An 18,411-nucleotide genomic window follows, 5' to 3' on the forward strand; every position below is an offset into this window, starting at 1 on the left:
ATGACTTTAGAAAGTTAAATGAGATCTCCAAGTTCGATGCGTACCCCATGCCCAGGGTAGATGAGTTGATAGAAAGGATGGGTAATGCCAGGTACATAACTACCCTCGATCTCACTAAGGGCTACTGGCAGATCCCACTCACTCCTGAGGCTAGAGAGAAGACTGCATTCTCCACCCCTGATGGGCTCTTCCAATATGTAGTGATGCCATTCGGGTTACATGGAGCCCCTGCCACTTTTCAGAGGTTGATGGACTTGATTCTGCGACCACATCGTGATTACTCCGCTGCCTACCTCGATGATGTGGTCCTTTTTAGCCCGGATTGGGAAAGTCACCTCTGTAAGGTCCAGGCGGTGTTAGATGCCATAAGTGATGCGGGGTTAACCATCAATGCAGAGAAGTGTGCACTAGCCTTAGAGGAGGCCAAATACTTGGGCTACATTATTGGGAGGGGGTTAGTGAAACCACAACTAAATAAAATTGAGGCAATACAGAATTGGCCTCAACCCCTCACAAAGAAACAGGTCAGAGCTTTCCTGGGTATTACGGGCTATTACCGAAGGTTTGTGCCAAATTTTGCTTCAGTTGCAGCCCCACTAACTGACCTGACAAAGGGTGCGAGGTCCGCAATGGTGACATGGACTCCAGAGGCAGAGGAGGCTTTTCAAAGCCTTAAGTCTGCCTTGTGCCAACAACCTGTGCTAGTTACCCCTGACTTTAGGCGAGAGTTTCTAGTACAGACAGATGCCTCCAACACAGGGTTAGGTGCCGTCCTCTCTGGAGATGTGTTCGAGGGGGTGTACATCTCACCTAGGCTGATGCATAGTGTGAGATGGTAAGTCCAGGAGGGATCTCTTGCTCAGCAGTGCTATGCTGCTGAGTTATTATTTATTTTTACCGGGCCTGGATTTACATGGAATGGCAGGTAGGTTTTGGTAGTGGGATCTGCCATTCCCTCCCCCTCGATCCAGTATGGGTTTTGGGATCAGGTGAGCTCTGATCCCAATCAGCCTGAGAAGGCAAAAGGTGTGCTCAGTGTGCAGGGGGTGCTCTCAGCCAGGAGGAAACAGCCAGTGTGTTTGGTGGAAGCTGCGAATGCAGCCATGGCTGGAGCAAATGTACACCCTGCGGTATCCAGGCGAAAGACGCTGTGTTATTGTATCAGATAGGTGAGAAGACCTGTTAGTAAGCGCCCAGATGGGCAAGACCTTTTTGTTTGGTTTTTGTTCTTAAAAGCACGGTGTTGCTGTATTTCTGTTTGCTGGACTGTTTATGCTGCAAATAAACACCAAGCTCCTGTTTCATAAGTCCAAGTCTGCTGTGAACTGTGTCCAAACACACCATCCCCCGGGAAGATCCCTACAATATATATATATATATTTATTTTAAAACAATATTATATATCTAACAGTAAAAGTAAATATATATAATATCTATTATCTTTCATTAACATAATATTTTTATTTTTCTATGTACAGAGCTGTTAATCGGCTATTATTTACAGGGGGAGCTGTAGATTTTATTGGTAGGGCTCATTTCATTCTTTGACAGTCTTTACCACATGACACTTGATATTATATTTTAATTTTAACTTTTTCCTTCATTTTTGTTTACTTTACACTAGTAATCACTAAGTTGTATAACACAGTGTAATAGTCCTGTACCTCAGTGCATTGTTATGTGATCACGACAATGGTACACCCTGCTGAAGTACTAAGATCAGCACCCCACAGTGATACACCCTGCTGAAGTACTAAGATCAGCACCCCACAGTGATACACCCTGCTGAAGTACCAAGATCAGAACCCCACAGTGATACACCCTGCTGAAGTACCAAGATCAGCACCCCACAGTGATACACCCTGCTGAAGTACCAAGATCAGCACCCCACAGTGATACACCCTGCTGAAGTACCAAGATCAGCACCCCACAGTGATACACCCTGCTGAAGTACCAAGATCAGCACCCCACAGTGATACACCCTGCTGAAGTACTAAGATCAGCACCCCACAGTGATACACCCTGCTGAAGTACCAAGATCAGCACCCCACAGTGATACACCCTGCTGAAGTACTAAGATCAGCACCCCACAGTGATACACCCTGCTGAAGTACCAAGATCAGCACCCCACAGTGATACACCCTGCTGAAGTACCAAGATCAGCACCCCACAGTGATACACCCTGCTGAAGTACCAAGATCAGCACCCCACAGTGATACACCCTGCTGAAGTACCAAGATCAGCACCCCACAGTGATACACCCTGCTGAAGTACCAAGATCAGCACCCCACAGTGATACACCCTGCTGAAGTACTAAGATCAGCACCCCACAGTGATACACCCTGCTGAAGTACCAAGATCAGCACCCCACAGTGATACACCCTGCTGAAGTACCAAGATCAGCACCCCACAGTGATACACCCTGCTGAAGTACCAAGATCAGCACCCCACAGTGATACACCCTGCTGAAGTACTAAGATCAGCACCCCACAGTGATACACCCTGCTGAAGTACTAAGATCAGCACCCCACAGTGATACACCCTGCTGAAGTACTAAGATCAGCACCCCACAGTGATACACCCTGCTGAAGTACTAAGATCAGCACCCCACAGTGATACACCCTGCTGAAGTACTAAGATCAGCACCCCACAGTGATACACCCTGCTGAAGTACCAAGATCAGCACCCCACAGTGATACACCCTGCTGAAGTACCAAGATCAGCACCCCACAGTGATACACCCTGCTGAAGTACTAAGATCAGCACCCCACAGTGATACACCCTGCTGAAGTACCAAGATCAGCACCCCACAGTGATACACCCTGCTGAAGTACTAAGATCAGCACCCCACAGTGATACACCCTGCTGAAGTACCAAGATCAGCACCCCACAGTGATACACCCTGCTGAAGTACCAAGATCAGCACCCCACAGTGATACACCCTGCTGAAGTACCAAGATCAGCACCCCACAGTGATACAGACTTGCAGTTTTGCAACTATTGCGGAGCTTCAGGAATACAATGCTATGTATACAGCTACTTTCCTCCAGACTTATTCTACCTCCAAACCCCACATGGATGCCTACCTTCCCCCAAGGGAATCTCTCCATCACATCCGGCACCTCTCACATGTCAGATCCATATTGCACGCAGCTCTGAAGGATTAGATGAGCACTATGTGGCTCGTCTGTGCATATCTGCCTGAATATTGTGCTTGAATGTGCCGGATCCCAGGAGACACAAGGCGTGGCTACAGAAGTGACTGGAGTGACTTTATCTTGCTGGAGGCACTTTATGACATCACTTACCTAGAATAACAGAGCCATGTACTGAATGTGTCAGCTAAACACAGGTTATGGTAACCCCTGGGTCTGTGGTGCACTCCCAATCCACCTGTCACATACAAAGACTGCACACTGATAACATTCAGCTTAGGCCAAAGGCAAGGAGAAATGTGAATAGAAGACCTGGACTTTATTACTGCAAGGATGAAAAACCTTCTGCCCTCCAGTTATTGCATAACTGCAAGTCTTTTTTGTTTTTTTGGGGGTATGTACTGGGTATGTACTGCAAATATTCTGCATTTACATACAAATAGATACTTTTAATCCTCTTATAAGGAAAGAATCACTATACTAACTATAAATAATGCAGATATACTAAACATAACAAATATCCCCTACAATACACATAAATAATGCAGCTATACTGTACATAACAAATATCTCTTACAATACACATAAATAATGCTGCATCTCTTACCCATTGGTACAGGACCCCTGAACTTCTGTACCCCCTAGGGCTTTCCACATCCAAACTCTGCTGGCGCTGTCACTGGGATACAGGAACCCTGTCCATATCTGGTAGTTTTGTCCCCTTATAAGACCCTTCTGGATGGAAGTTGAGGGTGTGAATAATACCATATGTAATTACAGTATATCCTCGGCTCCTCCCTGTGAATATTGGCCATGCCCACCCATCAAATCTGCCCCTCTAAGTTCGGCTCCGCAAACTATCTCCATTGAATCAGTAAAAGCCTGACTATGCATTCTACCTACTTTCTTAGACCTCCCCTTGTAGTAATACCCATCGGAGGTCGCGTTACCCTCATAGTCACAACCTGAAATCCAGGTGTCCCATGGTGAGGGGCTATGTATCCCTGTGAGTTATGTGATGCTACTTATCTAACTAGGTGCCTAATGGCTTACCAGTGTATTATGTTACTGGGGCCGCATACTGTTTCATGGACTCCTACTTCTGCCGACGCCGGATCTCCTGGATATGCGGAATTTTATAACCTTAACCTTATATGCTCATTGACTTTATCCCTCCGCCCTCTTACCCCTCCGCCCTCTTACCCCTCCCTTACCCATGATTTTATTGTGTCATTTGTCATCACACGACATATGCTGATACTGGAGATATCTTACTTCTCTTTGTTACTTCACCTGGTTAAAACTAAGTGTACATAACTAATACCTCCTATAATAAACATAAATAAGGTTGGCATACTATATGTACCAATTAACCCATATGGTACACATACATAATGCCACCATAATATACCCAGCAAATACCCCATATAATACACATAAACAATACTACCATACTGTAGTGTACATACCTAATACCTCCTATAGTATAGTACCCTCCATACATAATACCTCCTATAGTATAGTACTCTCCATACCTAATACCTCCTATAGTATAGTACTCTCCATATCTAATACCTCCTATAGTATAGTACCCTCCATACATAATACCTCCTATAGTATAGTACTCTCTATACCTAATGCTTCCTATAGTATAGTACATTACATACCTAATACCTCCTATAGTATAGTACCCTCCATACATAATACCTCCTATAGTATAGTACTTTCCATACCTAATACCTCCTATAGTATTGTACCCTCCATACATAATACCTCTTATAGTATAGTACTCTCCATACCTAATGCTTCCTATAGTATAGTACATTACATACCTAATACCTCCTATAGTATAGTACTCTCCATACCTAATGCTTCCTATAGTATAGTACATTACATACATAATACCTCCTATAGTATAGTACATTACATACCTAATACCTCCTATAGTATAGTACTCTCCATACCTAATACCTCCTATAGTATAGTACTCTCCATACCTAATACCTCCTATAGTATAGTACATTACATACCTAATACCTCCTATAGTATAGTACCCTCCATACCTAATACCTCCTATAGTATAGTACTCTCCATACCTAATACCTCCTATAGTATAGTACCCTCCATACCTAATACCTCCTATAGTATAGTACTCTCCATACCTAATACCTCCTATAGTATAGTACATTACATACCTAATACCTCCAATAGTATAGTACTCTCCATACCTAATACCTCCTATAGTATAGTACTCTCCATACCTAATACCTCCTATAGTATAGTACATTACATACCTAATACCTCCTATAGTATAGTACTCTCCATACCTAATGCTTCCTATAGTATAGTACATTACATACATAATACCTCCTATAGTATAGTACATTACATGCCTAATACCTCCTATAGTATAGTACATTACATACCTAATACCTCCAATAGTATAGTACTCTCCATACCTAATACCTCCTATAGTATAGTACATTACATACCTAATACCTCCTATAGTATAGTACTCTCCATACCTAATACCTCCTATAGTATAGTACATTACATACCTAATACCTCCTATAGTATAGTACTCTCCATACCTAATACCTCCTACAGTATAGTACTCTCCATACCTAATACCTCCTATAGTATAGTACATTACATACCTAATACCTCCTATAGTATAGTACATTACATACCTAATACCTCCTATAGTATAGTACTCTCCATACCTAATACCTCCTATAGTATAGTACATTACATACCTAATACCTCCTATAGTATTGTACCCTCCATACCTAATACCTCCTATAGTATAGTACTCTCCATACCTAATACCTCCTATAGTATAGTACATTACATACCTAATACCTCCTATAGTATAGTATATTACATACCTAATACCTCCTATAGTATAGTACTCTCCATACCTAATACCTCCTATAGTATAGTACATAACATACCTAATACCTCCTATAGTATAGTACCCTCCAGGGGCGGTCTTGGCATTTCTGGGGCCCCAAGCGAAATTATGTCTGGGGCCCCCCCCTCGACACGCGTTCCAAAACAATAGACCGCTGTGTGTTGCCCCCAGTAGTATATACCCCTTGTGCGCTACCACCAGTAATATATAGACCCCTGTGTGTTCCCCCAGTTATATATAGCCCCCCGTGTACTCCCCCACTAGTATATAGACCTCCTGTGTGCTGCCCCAGTTGTATATAGACCCCCTGTGTGCTGCCCCCAGTTGTATATACCCCCTGTGTGCTCCCCCACTAGTATATAGGCCCCCTGTGTGCTCCCCCACTTGGATATAGAAGTCCTGTGTGCTCCCCCACTTGGATATAGACCCCTGTGTGCTCCTCCAGTAGTATATAAACCCCCTGTGTGGTTCCCCCAGTAGTATATAGACCCCCTGTGTGCCCCACCAGTATTATATAGACCCCTTGTGTGCTGCCCCAGTAGTATACAGACCCCTGTGTGCTCCCCCAGTTATATATAGACCACCTGTGTGCCTCACAAGTAGTATATAGACCCCCTGTATGTTCCCCCAGTAGTATATAGACCCCCTGTGTGCTCCCCCAGTAGTATATAGCCCTCCTGTGTGCTCCCCCACTTGGATATAGACCTCCTGTGTGCTCTCCAAGTTGTATATAGACCTCATTCTGCTGCCCCAAGTAGTATATAGACCCCCTGTGTGCTGCCCCCAGTAGTATATAGACCCCTCTGTGATTCCCCAGTAGTCTATAGCCCCCCTGTGTGCTCCCCCCATTTATATAGACCCCCGATGTGCGTTCCCCCAGTTAAACAGACCCCTGTGTGCTCCCCCTCCCATATAGTATATAACACAATAAAACAAACACTTATACTCACCTGGGTCCGGGCGTCTCCTCTTCTCTTCACTCTTGTGGCTGCAGGAAGGGTTTTGCCTGCGATCACAAAAGGCCGCACTCCCGTTGTCCTGGCGCCGATGCTCCAGTGATGTCACTGGAGCGCCGGCACCACAAGGAAAAGCTGCCACTTGTGACTGCAGGGAAAACCCTTCCTGCGGCCACAAGAGTGACTGACAGGAAGGGGGCCAATGTCTCCCGCCCTGTCAGTGCTGCTGCATGTAACTATGAGCGCTCATTACGAGTGCTCATAGTTACAGTTCAGATGGCAGCAGCGAGTGGGGCAGCGGCCCTGTCCAGCGGTCTTGAGCACAAGATCGGGGCGAGGGGGCCCCCCTGGATGTTGGGGGCCCCAAGCAATCGCTTGGGGTGCTTGGTGCCAAAGACCGCCACTGGTACCCTCCATACCTAATACCTCCTATAGTATAGTACACTACATACCTAATACCTCCTATAGTATAGTACTCTCCATACCTAATACCTCCTATAGTATAGTACATTACATACCTAATACCTCCTATAGTATAGTACCCTCCATACCTAATACCTCCTATAGTATAGTACTCTCCATACCTAATACCTCCTATAGTATAGTACTCTCCATACCTAATACCTCCTATAGTATAGTACTCTCCATACCTAATACCTCCTATAGTATAGTACTCTCCATACCTAATACCTCCTATAGTATAGTACTCTCCATACCTAATACCTCCTATAGTATAGTACTCTCCATACCTAATACCTCCTATAGTATAGTACTCTCCATACCTAATACCTCCTATAGTATAGTACTCTCCATACCTAATACCTCCTATAGTATAGTACCCTCCATACCTAATACCTCCTATAGTATAGTACTCTCCATACCTAATACCTCCTATAGTATAGTACTCTCCATACCTAATACCTCCTATAGTATAGTACATTACATACCTAATACCTCCTATAGTATAGTACTCTCCATACCTAATACCTCCTGTAGTATAGTACATTACATACCTAATACCTCCTATAGTATAGTACCCTCCATACCTAATACCTCCTACAGTATAGTACCCTCCATACCTAATACCTCCTATAGTCTAGTACATTACATACCTAATACCTCCTATAGTATAGTACTCTCCATACCTAATACCTCCTATAGTATAGTACATTACATACCTAATACCTCCTATAGTATAGTACTCTCCATACCTAATACCTCCTACAGTATAGTACATTACATACCTAATACCTCCTATAGTATAGTACTCTCCATACCTAATACCTCCTATAGTATAGTACTCTCCCTACCTAATACCTCCTATAGTATAGTACATTACATACCTAATACCTCCTATAGTCTAGTACTCTCGCTACCTAATACCTCCTACAGTATAGTACATTACATACCTAATACCTCCTATAGTCTAGTACTCTCCCTACCTAATACCTCCTATAGTCTAGTACTCTCCATACCTAATACCTCCTATAGTATAGTACATTACATACCTAATACCTCCTATAGTATAGTACTCTCCCTACCTAATACCTCCTATAGTATAGTACATTACATACCTAATACCTCCTACAGTATAGTACTCTCCATACCTAATACCTCCTATAGTATAGTACTCTCCATACCTAATACCTCCTATAGTATAGTACATTACATACCTAATGCTTCCTATAGTATAGTACTCTCCATACCTAATACCTCCTTTAGTATAGTACCCTCCATACCTAATACCTCCTACAGTATAGTACCCTCCATACCTAATACCTCCTATAGTCTAGTACTCTCCCTACCTAATACCTCCTACAGTATAGTACATTACATACCTAATACCTCCTATAGTATAGTACTCTCCATACCTAATGCTTCCTATAGTATAGTACATTACATACCTAATACCTCCTATAGTATAGTACATTACATGCCTAATACCTCCTATAGTATAGTACTCTCCATACCTAATACCTCCTATAGTCTAGTACTCTCCCTACCTAATACCTCGTATAGTATAGTACTCTCCATACCTAATACCTCCTATAGTCTAGTACTCTCCCTACCTAATACCTCCTATAGTATAGTACATTACATGCCTAATACCTCCTATAGTCTAGTACTCTCCATACCTAATACCTCCTATAGTCTAGTACTCTCCCTACCTAATACCTCGTATAGTATAGTACATTACATACCTAATACCTCCTATAGTATAGTACTCTCCATACCTAATACCTCCTATAGTCTAGTACCCTCCCTACCTAATACCTCGTATAGTATAGTACATTACATACCTAATACCTCCTATAGTCTAGTACTCTCCCTACCTAATACCTCCTATAGTATATTACTCTCCATACCTAATACCTCCTATAGTATAGTACTCTCCCTACCTAATACCTCCTATAGTATAGTACATTACATGCCTAATACCTCCTATAGTATAGTACTCTCCATACCTAATACCTCCTATAGTCTAGTACCCTCCCTACCTAATACCTCGTATAGTATAGTACATTACATACCTAATACCTCCTATAGTCTAGTACTCTCCCTACCTAATACCTCCTATAGTATATTACTCTCCATACCTAATACCTCCTATAGTATAGTACTCTCCATACCTAATACCTCCTATAGTATATTACTCTCCATACCTAATACCTCCTATAGTATAGTACTCTCCATACCTAATACCTCCTATAGTATATTACTCTCCATACCTAATACCTCCTATAGTATAGTACTCTCCATACATAATACCTCCTATAGTATAGTACTCTCCATACCTAATACCTCCTATAGTATAGTACATTACATACCTAATACCTCCTATAGTCTAGTACCCTCCATACCTAATACCTCCTATAGTATAGTACATTACATACCTAATACCTCCAATAGTATATTACTCTCCATACCTAATACCTCCTATAGTATAGTACATTACATACCTAATACCTCCTATAGTATAGTACTCTCCCTACCTAATACCTCCTATAGTATATTACTCTCCCTACCTAATACCTCCTATAGTCTAGTACCCTCCATACCTAATACCTCCTATAGTATAGTACATTACATACCTAATACCTCCTATAGTATAGTACATTACATACATAATACCTCCTTTAGTATAGTACTCTCCATACCTAATGCTTCCTAACATAAATAATGTTGCTATACCGTACAAATAAAGATTTTTTTTTATCCTCAATAGTGTTAGCCAGTGAAGGGTTAATGAGTACAGCCTGGGTTCTCAGTGCCTCCTGCACAGTCATAAATTCTGCCCTTTGACCTATATGGTAGAGTTTGCACAGCATATCAATACACACATATTAGTCCAGGACCCACCCACATGTGTGGTGTAAAGAGAGAGAACCATCCGGGCCTCCTCACCCACTTTTTCTTTTTTAAGGCTTGAGAACTGCAGTGTTTTATTTTCTTGTATGCAGTTTTTATATAATTGTCTACCTGCTTCTCTGATAGGCTAGGTTCAAACTATGTAAAAATAACGGCCGTCATTGCACAATTTTTTTTGAAAGAACAGCTGCTATTTGTGCAATAGTGAAAGACGGACGTCATTTTTACATAGTGTGAACTTAGCCGTTATGTTATTCGAGGATTTCTCCTGAAGGACATGAAATGACATCATAAAAATTATAATAATAAAAAACCAAACAATGAGACATGTGTTTTTTTTGTTTTTTTTTTAAAACCCTATGGAGGTATATGGCAGAAAAATGTGAAAAATGTCAGCCCTACAGGCTATGTTCACATAGTCAGTCAGTCAGTCAGTCTTCAATCGAAACCAGGAGTAAGTTGAAAACACAGAAACTGTGCAAATCTTTCCATTATAACTTTTCCCTGTCAGTTCCACTCCTGGTTTTGGTTGAAAAAATATGAAACAAAAGACTGATGGAAATACTATGTGTGAACATTGCCATAGCGTGCTGAGTGTTTAAAAAGTAATCAGTGACCTAAAAAAATAATTAAAAAAATCACATCGTGAGATGGTTAAAAAAAATCACATCATGTGAGAAGGATAAAAAGAAATTTAAAAAATTACATCATGTGAGAAGGTTTTAAAAAAATCACATCAAGTTAGAAGGATAAAAAGAAATTTAAAAAATTACATCATGTGAGAAGGTTAGAAAAAATTACAATCACATCATGTGAGAACGTCAAAAATTAAAAAAAAATACATCAAGTTAGAAGGTTTAAAAAAAATCACATCAAGTGAAAAGGATAAAAAAAAAGCCACAGAAATAAAAGCAAAAAGTTGTATATAGAGAATATTAAGCGGCTTTCAGAGGAGTGTAACACAGCTGCAGTTTTCTATAGAGAAGTGTCACACACGGAAACTCCCAACAAGGAGAAGCCAAAAGAAACAACAAGTCAGGCTAAATCTACAATCCAAAGCGACAAATCCAGACCGACCAGGCATAAGGCAAACAGAGCAGAAAGTGTTATATCACTAATGGCCTATTAGATGGAGCGATAATCCGCCCGATCAGGCTCATTAGGCAGATTATCACTGTGTGTAATAAAGATAATGATCAGATGAAGAAAGATCATCACTCTGCGTAATAAAGAGAAAAACTATCATCGCTCTATGTAATAAAGACAGGGATCGGCGAAGAAATGATCATCGATCCGTGTAATAAAGACAGGGATCAGCTGAAGAAAAGATCATTGCTCCATGTAATAAAGAGAAAAACTATCATCGCTCTATGCAATAAAGACAGGGATCAGCTGAAGAAACGATCATTGCTTTGTGTAATAAAGACAGGGATTAGCTGAAGAAAGATCATCACTCTGCCTAATAAAGACAGGGATCAGCTGAAGAAACGATCATCGATCCGTGTAATAAAGACAAGAATCAGCTGAAAAAAGATCAGCTCTCTGTGTAATAAAGATAGAAAAACTATCATCGCTCTATGTAATAAAGACAGGGATCAGCTGAAGAAATGATCATCACTCTGCGTAATAAAGACAGTGATCAGCTGAAGAAACGATCATCGATCCGTGTAATAAAGACAGGGATCAGCTGAAGAAACGATCATCGCTCCATATAATAAAGACAGGGATCAGCTGAAGAAACGATCATCGCTCTGTGTAATAAAGACAGTGATCAGCTGAAGAAACGATCATCGATCCGTGTAATAAAGACAAGGATCAGCTGAAGAACTGATCATTACTCCGTGTAATGAAGACAAAGATCAGCTAAAGAAAGATCATCGCTTTGTAAAAAAGACAAGGATCAGCTGAAGAAACGATCATCGATCCGTGTAATAAAGACAGGGATCAGCTGAAGAAACGATCAACACTCCATATAATAAAGACAGGGATCAGCTGAAGAAACGATCATCGCTCCGTGTAATAAAGACAGGGATCAGCTGAAGAAACGATCATCGATCCGTGTAATAAAGACAGGGATCAGCTGAAGAAACGATCATCGATCCGTGTAATAAAGACAAGGATCAGCTGAAGAACTGATCATTACTCCGTGTAATGAAGACAAAGATCAGCTAAAGAAAGATCATCGCTTTGTAAAAAAGACAAGGATCAGCTGAAGAAACGATCATCGATCCGTGTAATAAAGACAGGGATCAGCTGAAGAAACGATCAACACTCCATATAATAAAGACAGGGATCAGCTGAAGAAACGATCATCGCTCCGTGTAATAAAGACAGGGATCAGCTGAAGAAACGATCATCGATCCGTGTAATAATGACAAGGATCAGCTGAAGAAACGATCATCACTCCGTATAACAAAGACAAGGATCAGCTGAAGAATAGATCATCACCATTTAATAAAGACCTACAGCTGTGCAGTACTTAGGTACACAATATTCATACTAGCAACATCTAGTGGCACAACTTAGGTACTACTTCATTACCACTTTTACTTTAAAGTACAGACTTTTGCAAGGGGTGTAAAGACAAAAAGACAAGAAACACCTGTGGTGGGACACCACACAGGCAGTGAAGCAGGCGGAGGGGCAGACAGTAGAGCAGGCAGTGGAGCAGGCAATGGAGCAGACAGTAGAGCAAGCAGTGGAGCAGGCAGAGGGGCAGACAGTAGAGAAGGCAGTGGAGCAGACAGTGGAGCAGACAGTAGCGCAGGCAGTAGAGCAGGTAATGGAGCAGGCAGTGGGGCAGGCAGTGGAGCAGACAATGGAGCAGGCAATGAAGAAGACAATGGAGCAGACAGTGGAGCAGGCAATGGAGCAGACAGTAGAGCAGGCGGTGGAGCAGGCAGTGGAGCAGGCCGCGGAGTAGGCAGTGGGGCAGGCAGCGGAGCAGGCAGTGGAGCAGGCAGTTGGGCAGGCAGCGGAGCAGACAGCTTAGCAGACAGCGGAGCAGGCAGTGGAGTAGGCAGTGGGGCAGGCAGGGGAGCAGGCAGTGGGGCAGGCAGTGGAGCAGGCAGTGGGGCAGGCAGCAGAGCAGGCAGTGGAGCAGGGAGCAGGCAGCAGAGCAGACAGCTGAGCAGGCAGCGGAGCAGGCAGCAGAGCAGACAGCTGAGCAGGCAGCGGAGCAGGCCACCATGTGCTTCTCCCAGGCATATTTATAGATTGGGGTTTGAACACTTAAACAGGGACAATTTATATAATCTGTACAAAAATCTGCAGCTGAAAGTGACTAATCTCTGCCTGATGGTGCGCGGGCCGGTCACGGTGGCAGCATAGGCCCTAAATGTGGCCGTGTCCTCCAAGCTTTTGTATTGACCTACTTAACCTGGAAGGAAGTCCATCCGTCTCAGGCAAACAGCATTTTGTAAGTAAAGTGTGAAATCTCTCAATTTAATCCCCAACGGATTAGCATTTCCTGTTTCATCAGGGGAACCTGAGCACAGAATTTCCTTCCTCGTATATTATATTATATTTCCATCACCTCTCCCCCTCCCACAATCCGACACTATAAGGCTATGTTCACACGCTGTACAAACAAAGGCCGCTACATACAGCTGGATCATCATGATTATAAGTGTAACTCTCATTTAAAAATTGTTTTTGCAGAAATAGTACGAGCGATTTTAAGAAACTGAGTAATAGGTTTTATAAGGCAAAAAAGCCTCTTTCTGTACTCAAAAAGCTGTTTCCCAACCTCCTACCTTACTTCTTATCTGGGCATTATCTGAAAAAGCCGTCTTTATAACAGAGGAGCAAAGTGAAGACAAGTTTGCTGTGTCCATCATAACTTATGGAGGGGGGAGGGGCCGAGGGGGATGAGTGAGCAGGGAGAGCAGATAAGCAGCTGTACAGTTTGGAGACTGTCAGAAAGGTCAGTGCTTATCTGGGAGCTTGGTGAGAGAAAATTGCAGGATGTTGTGCTGTGCAGAGCTGCCTTTTCTCCTCTTTGTGCTCACTCACCCCCCTCGACCCCTCCCCTCTCAATAGAGCATAATGGACACAGAAATCCTGCTTCTGAAGTGAGGGGGGAGGTAGGAAAACAGCTTTCTGAGTACAGAAGGAAACTCTGTTGCTTAATAAAACCTATTATAGAGTTTCTTATAATCGCGTGTAAAAAATGGTCGTTCACGGCATAAGGGCTGCTGTTTGTACAGCGCGTGAACATACCCTAAAAATGGCCGGACAAAGTGCTAGCACCATATAAATTTCATAAGAAAGGATAAAAACAACCATATAAAACAACAATACAAAAGTACTCAAATAAAACATGTGAGCTAAAACCCCATATATAGAGTCCATTGGGGGCAAGGAATGGTTGCGGGGTGGGGGTTCCCAATGATTTCACAAGACCACAGTATAAAACAGTCACTAATTTTTGCATTAAACACAAACAAAAATCACATTTAGCAATTTCTCAAAAATGTGCAAATATTTTACCCCAAAAACTACATGAAACCATTGAGAAATCCCCCCTATAGTTGTTAAAGTGTCACTGTCGTTTTATAATTTTTTGCAGAATACAATAGTGCAGGCGATTTCAAGAAACTTTGTAATTAGGTTTATTAGACGAAAAATGTGTTTTTTATCATGAAAAAGCAGTTTGAAGCTCTCCCCTCGTCTTCATGGTTCTCTTATGGAGAGGGGGTGGGGGGTGGAGGGAGATGAGGCACCAAAACAGGACAACAAAGAGTTAATTTACAGGTACATGACCGGGCTATCTTCTCTGAAGTCAGCCTGACCTCTCTGACCTCTGAATACCGGCTTTCACACAGCTCTCACTGTGTAATCCTTTGTTCTCTGCTCTCTGCTGCCGACTAATCTCCCTCCTCCCCCTCCCCTCTCCATAGGACAGACAGGGCCCGACTGATGTAAAAGAGTTGAGATTTCCTGATAATGAGCAGTGAATGAGAGAGGAGGGGGGGGGGGGGGGGGGGTAAGGTTTTTTTGAATGCAGATAATGGCAGATTTTCCTACTAAACCCAATTACAAAGTTTCTTAAAATCGCCTGTACTATTGATTTCTGCAAAAGAAAAACAAAAAAACAACAGTGACACTTTAAGCCAGGAGCAGTCACGCAGATAGACTGCACTCTCAGATCTTTTGTTACTTTTACAGTCTTTCTGCTACTTGATGTATTACGCTCTCGTATCGTTTTTCTTTTACGTTCTTTACATGTTTTGGTCTCCATTTATTGCTAAGTGATTCCTGTCAGTTCTCTTTTTCTACATACCATCTGAGACAATAGCAAAATTGCTTTCTTTTGAAGTTTGGCCCCTTTGTCTCCCTGTGGTAAGCTTGTTGCCTAGGTTCCCGACCACCAATCTTAGCTCTGTGGTGCTTGTAGGGTGGTCGAGACCTGGGGCAGTTTTAAGTATATTTTATTCCCTCTCCCAAATGTCAACCTCAGCAGGGGACACAGTGATGGCGAGCTGATTCAACCCTCCCCCACCCACAATATTCAGCAGATGGGGCAACCAATTGCCGCATGGAACCAGTTTAAGGTTCTGTTCACACAATGCAGTTTCTGTAAAAGAAATGAAAATAAAAAACGGAGGCCTTAACATACCCTAACTAAGGCTTAAAGGGGTTATCCAGGATTAGAAAAACACAGCTACTTCCTTGTAAAAACAGCGCCACCCCTGTCCTCAGGTTGTGTTCGGTATTACAATTAAGCTCCATTAAGCTTAAAACAATGTAGACCCAAACTGAAGACAGGAGTGGCGCTGTTTGTGGAAGAGAGCAGCAATGTTTTTCCAAGTTTAGATAGCCCCTTTAAGATGAACTAAGACTTAAGCTGTGTACACGCAAAATGTAGTTTTATTGCTGTACATGTTTTGGCTGATATTTATCTGATGTGTATGACTTTCTTCAGTTATACATACATGACAGACAGCATCATACATCATGAGCTTAGATACGGCAGTCAGTATCATACATCATGGGCTTAGATACAGCAGTCAGTATCATACATCATAGGCTTAGATACAGCAGTAAGTATACATAGGCTTAGATACAGCAGTCAGTATCATACATCATAGGCTTAGATACAGCAGTCAGTATCATACATCATAGGCTTAGATACAGCAGTAAGTATCATACATAGGCTTAGATACAGCAGAGCAGCAGACAGTATCATACATCATAGGCTTAGATACAGCAGTCAGTATCATACATCATAGGCTTAGATACAGCAGTCAGTATCATACATCATGGGCTTAGATACAGCAGTCAGTATCATACATCATTGGCTTAGATACAGCATTCAGTATCATACATCATTGGCTTAGATACAGCAGTCAGTATCATACATCATTGGCTTAGATACAGCAGTCAGTATCATACATCACTGGTTCAGATACAGCAGTTAGCATCATACATCATAGGCTTAGATACAGCAGTGCAGCAGACAGTATCATACATAATTGGCTTAGATAGAGCAGACAGTATAATACAGTACTGGCTTAGATACAGCAGTCAGTATCATACATCATTGGCTTAGATACAGCAGTCAGTATCATACATCATAGGCTTAGATACAGCAGTCAGTATCATACATTATTGGCTTAGATACAGCAGTCAATATCATACATCACTGGTTCAGATACAGCAGTTAGCATCATACATCATAGGCTTAGATATAAGTCAGTATCATACATCATAGGCTTAGATACAGCAGATAGTATCATACATTATAGACTTAGATACAACAGTCAGTATCATACATCATAGGCTTAGATACAGCAGAGCAAAGCAGGCCTAGATAAATCATTCAGTATCATACATCATTGGCTTAGATACAGCAGTCAGTATCATTCATCATGGGCTTAGATACAGCAGTCAGTATCATACATCATAGGCTTAGATACAGCAGTCAGTATCATACATCATGGGCTTAGATACAGCAGTCAGTATCATACATCGTTGGCTTAGATACAGCATTCAGTATCATACACCATTGGCTTAGATACAGCAGTCAGTATCATACATCATTGGCTTAGATACAGCAGTCAGTATCATACATCATTGGCTTAGATACAGCAGTCAGTATCATACATCATTGGCTTAGATACAGCAGTCAGTATCATACATCATTGGCTTAGATACAGCAGTCAGTATCATACATCATAGGCTTAGATACAGCAGTCAGTATCATACATCATGGGCTTAGATACAGCAGAGCAGCAAACAGTATCATACATCATAGGCTTAGATACAGCGTCAGTATCATACATCATAGGCTTAAATACAGAAGTAACCCAGTCCAGTATAGCTCCTCACCAGTAACTGTCTATGTCTGCCATACCAGTAACACACCAGTAAGGAGTCAGTGTCTGGAGCCCTGCAAGGAAGTTAACCCTCTGCTCTCCCTGTTTGTGGAGCACAGACACCGGCTTATTCTTTACCATTGGTCACCTGTACCTTTAACCCCTTGAAGTCGCTGCTAATGTTCATCTATTCTTGTGCAGGATGTGAGTCGCTCCCGTACACCGCCCAAGGAAGCAGATTGGCATCCGAGCCGCCTGCAGTCCCTGTGGGTTTGAATGGAAATCTCTGTTCCCTTTTTAGGTTGTGTATGAGAGTGCTTCTCAGCCGCACTATCACTCTCCATTACTCTCTATTACTCTCTTACACTTATGCTGCATTGTCTGTTTTAAGCAATTTATTTTTATTGGGTTGTTGTCTTCTTTTATTATAGTAGGAGGAGGGGTAGAAGCCTTCTAGATTTCTAATAGTTATAAAATCACTATGTAGTAATATAGGTTTATTATTATTTATTCATAATTTTTTATTCAAATATTTTCAATGACATAAAAACTTAGAAAACCTATGGCAAGGCACAAGTCGCAAAAAGATGGCACAGTATATGGCGTCCTTAAAGCATATGTGGCGTTCCGCTATTAAGTGTTCTGTGCACCTCTCGAAAAGCTCTCACTCCAGGTTAGGTGATGGAGTAGTTTACAGT

At 42.0% G+C, this 18,411-nt stretch overlaps 1 protein-coding gene across 5 annotated transcripts in view; it reads right to left on the reverse strand.

The window, feature by feature from the left end:
• Positions 1–17,907, reverse strand: part of LOC138768696 (beta-1,3-galactosyltransferase 2-like) — a 37,720-nt gene extending 19,813 nt beyond the window's left edge. Inside the window, exon 1 of one of the 5 annotated variants that reach the window (XM_069946652.1) lies at positions 17,852–17,907. In XM_069946652.1, the coding sequence (XP_069802753.1) occupies positions 17,852–17,900 (49 nt within the window). In that variant the 5' untranslated portion in view covers positions 17,901–17,907. Of the gene's footprint in view, positions 1–3,086; positions 3,220–3,762; positions 3,811–4,208; positions 4,275–17,851 lie in introns of those variants that run through there. The other 4 variants (XM_069946664.1, XM_069946662.1, XM_069946658.1 and 1 more) reach the window with 4 other exon arrangements.
• Positions 17,908–18,411: the final 504 nt, after the last annotated feature.

This window comes from Dendropsophus ebraccatus, chromosome 1 (genome assembly GCF_027789765.1).
Source record: "Dendropsophus ebraccatus isolate aDenEbr1 chromosome 1, aDenEbr1.pat, whole genome shotgun sequence".
NCBI lineage: Eukaryota > Metazoa > Chordata > Amphibia > Anura > Hylidae > Dendropsophus > Dendropsophus ebraccatus.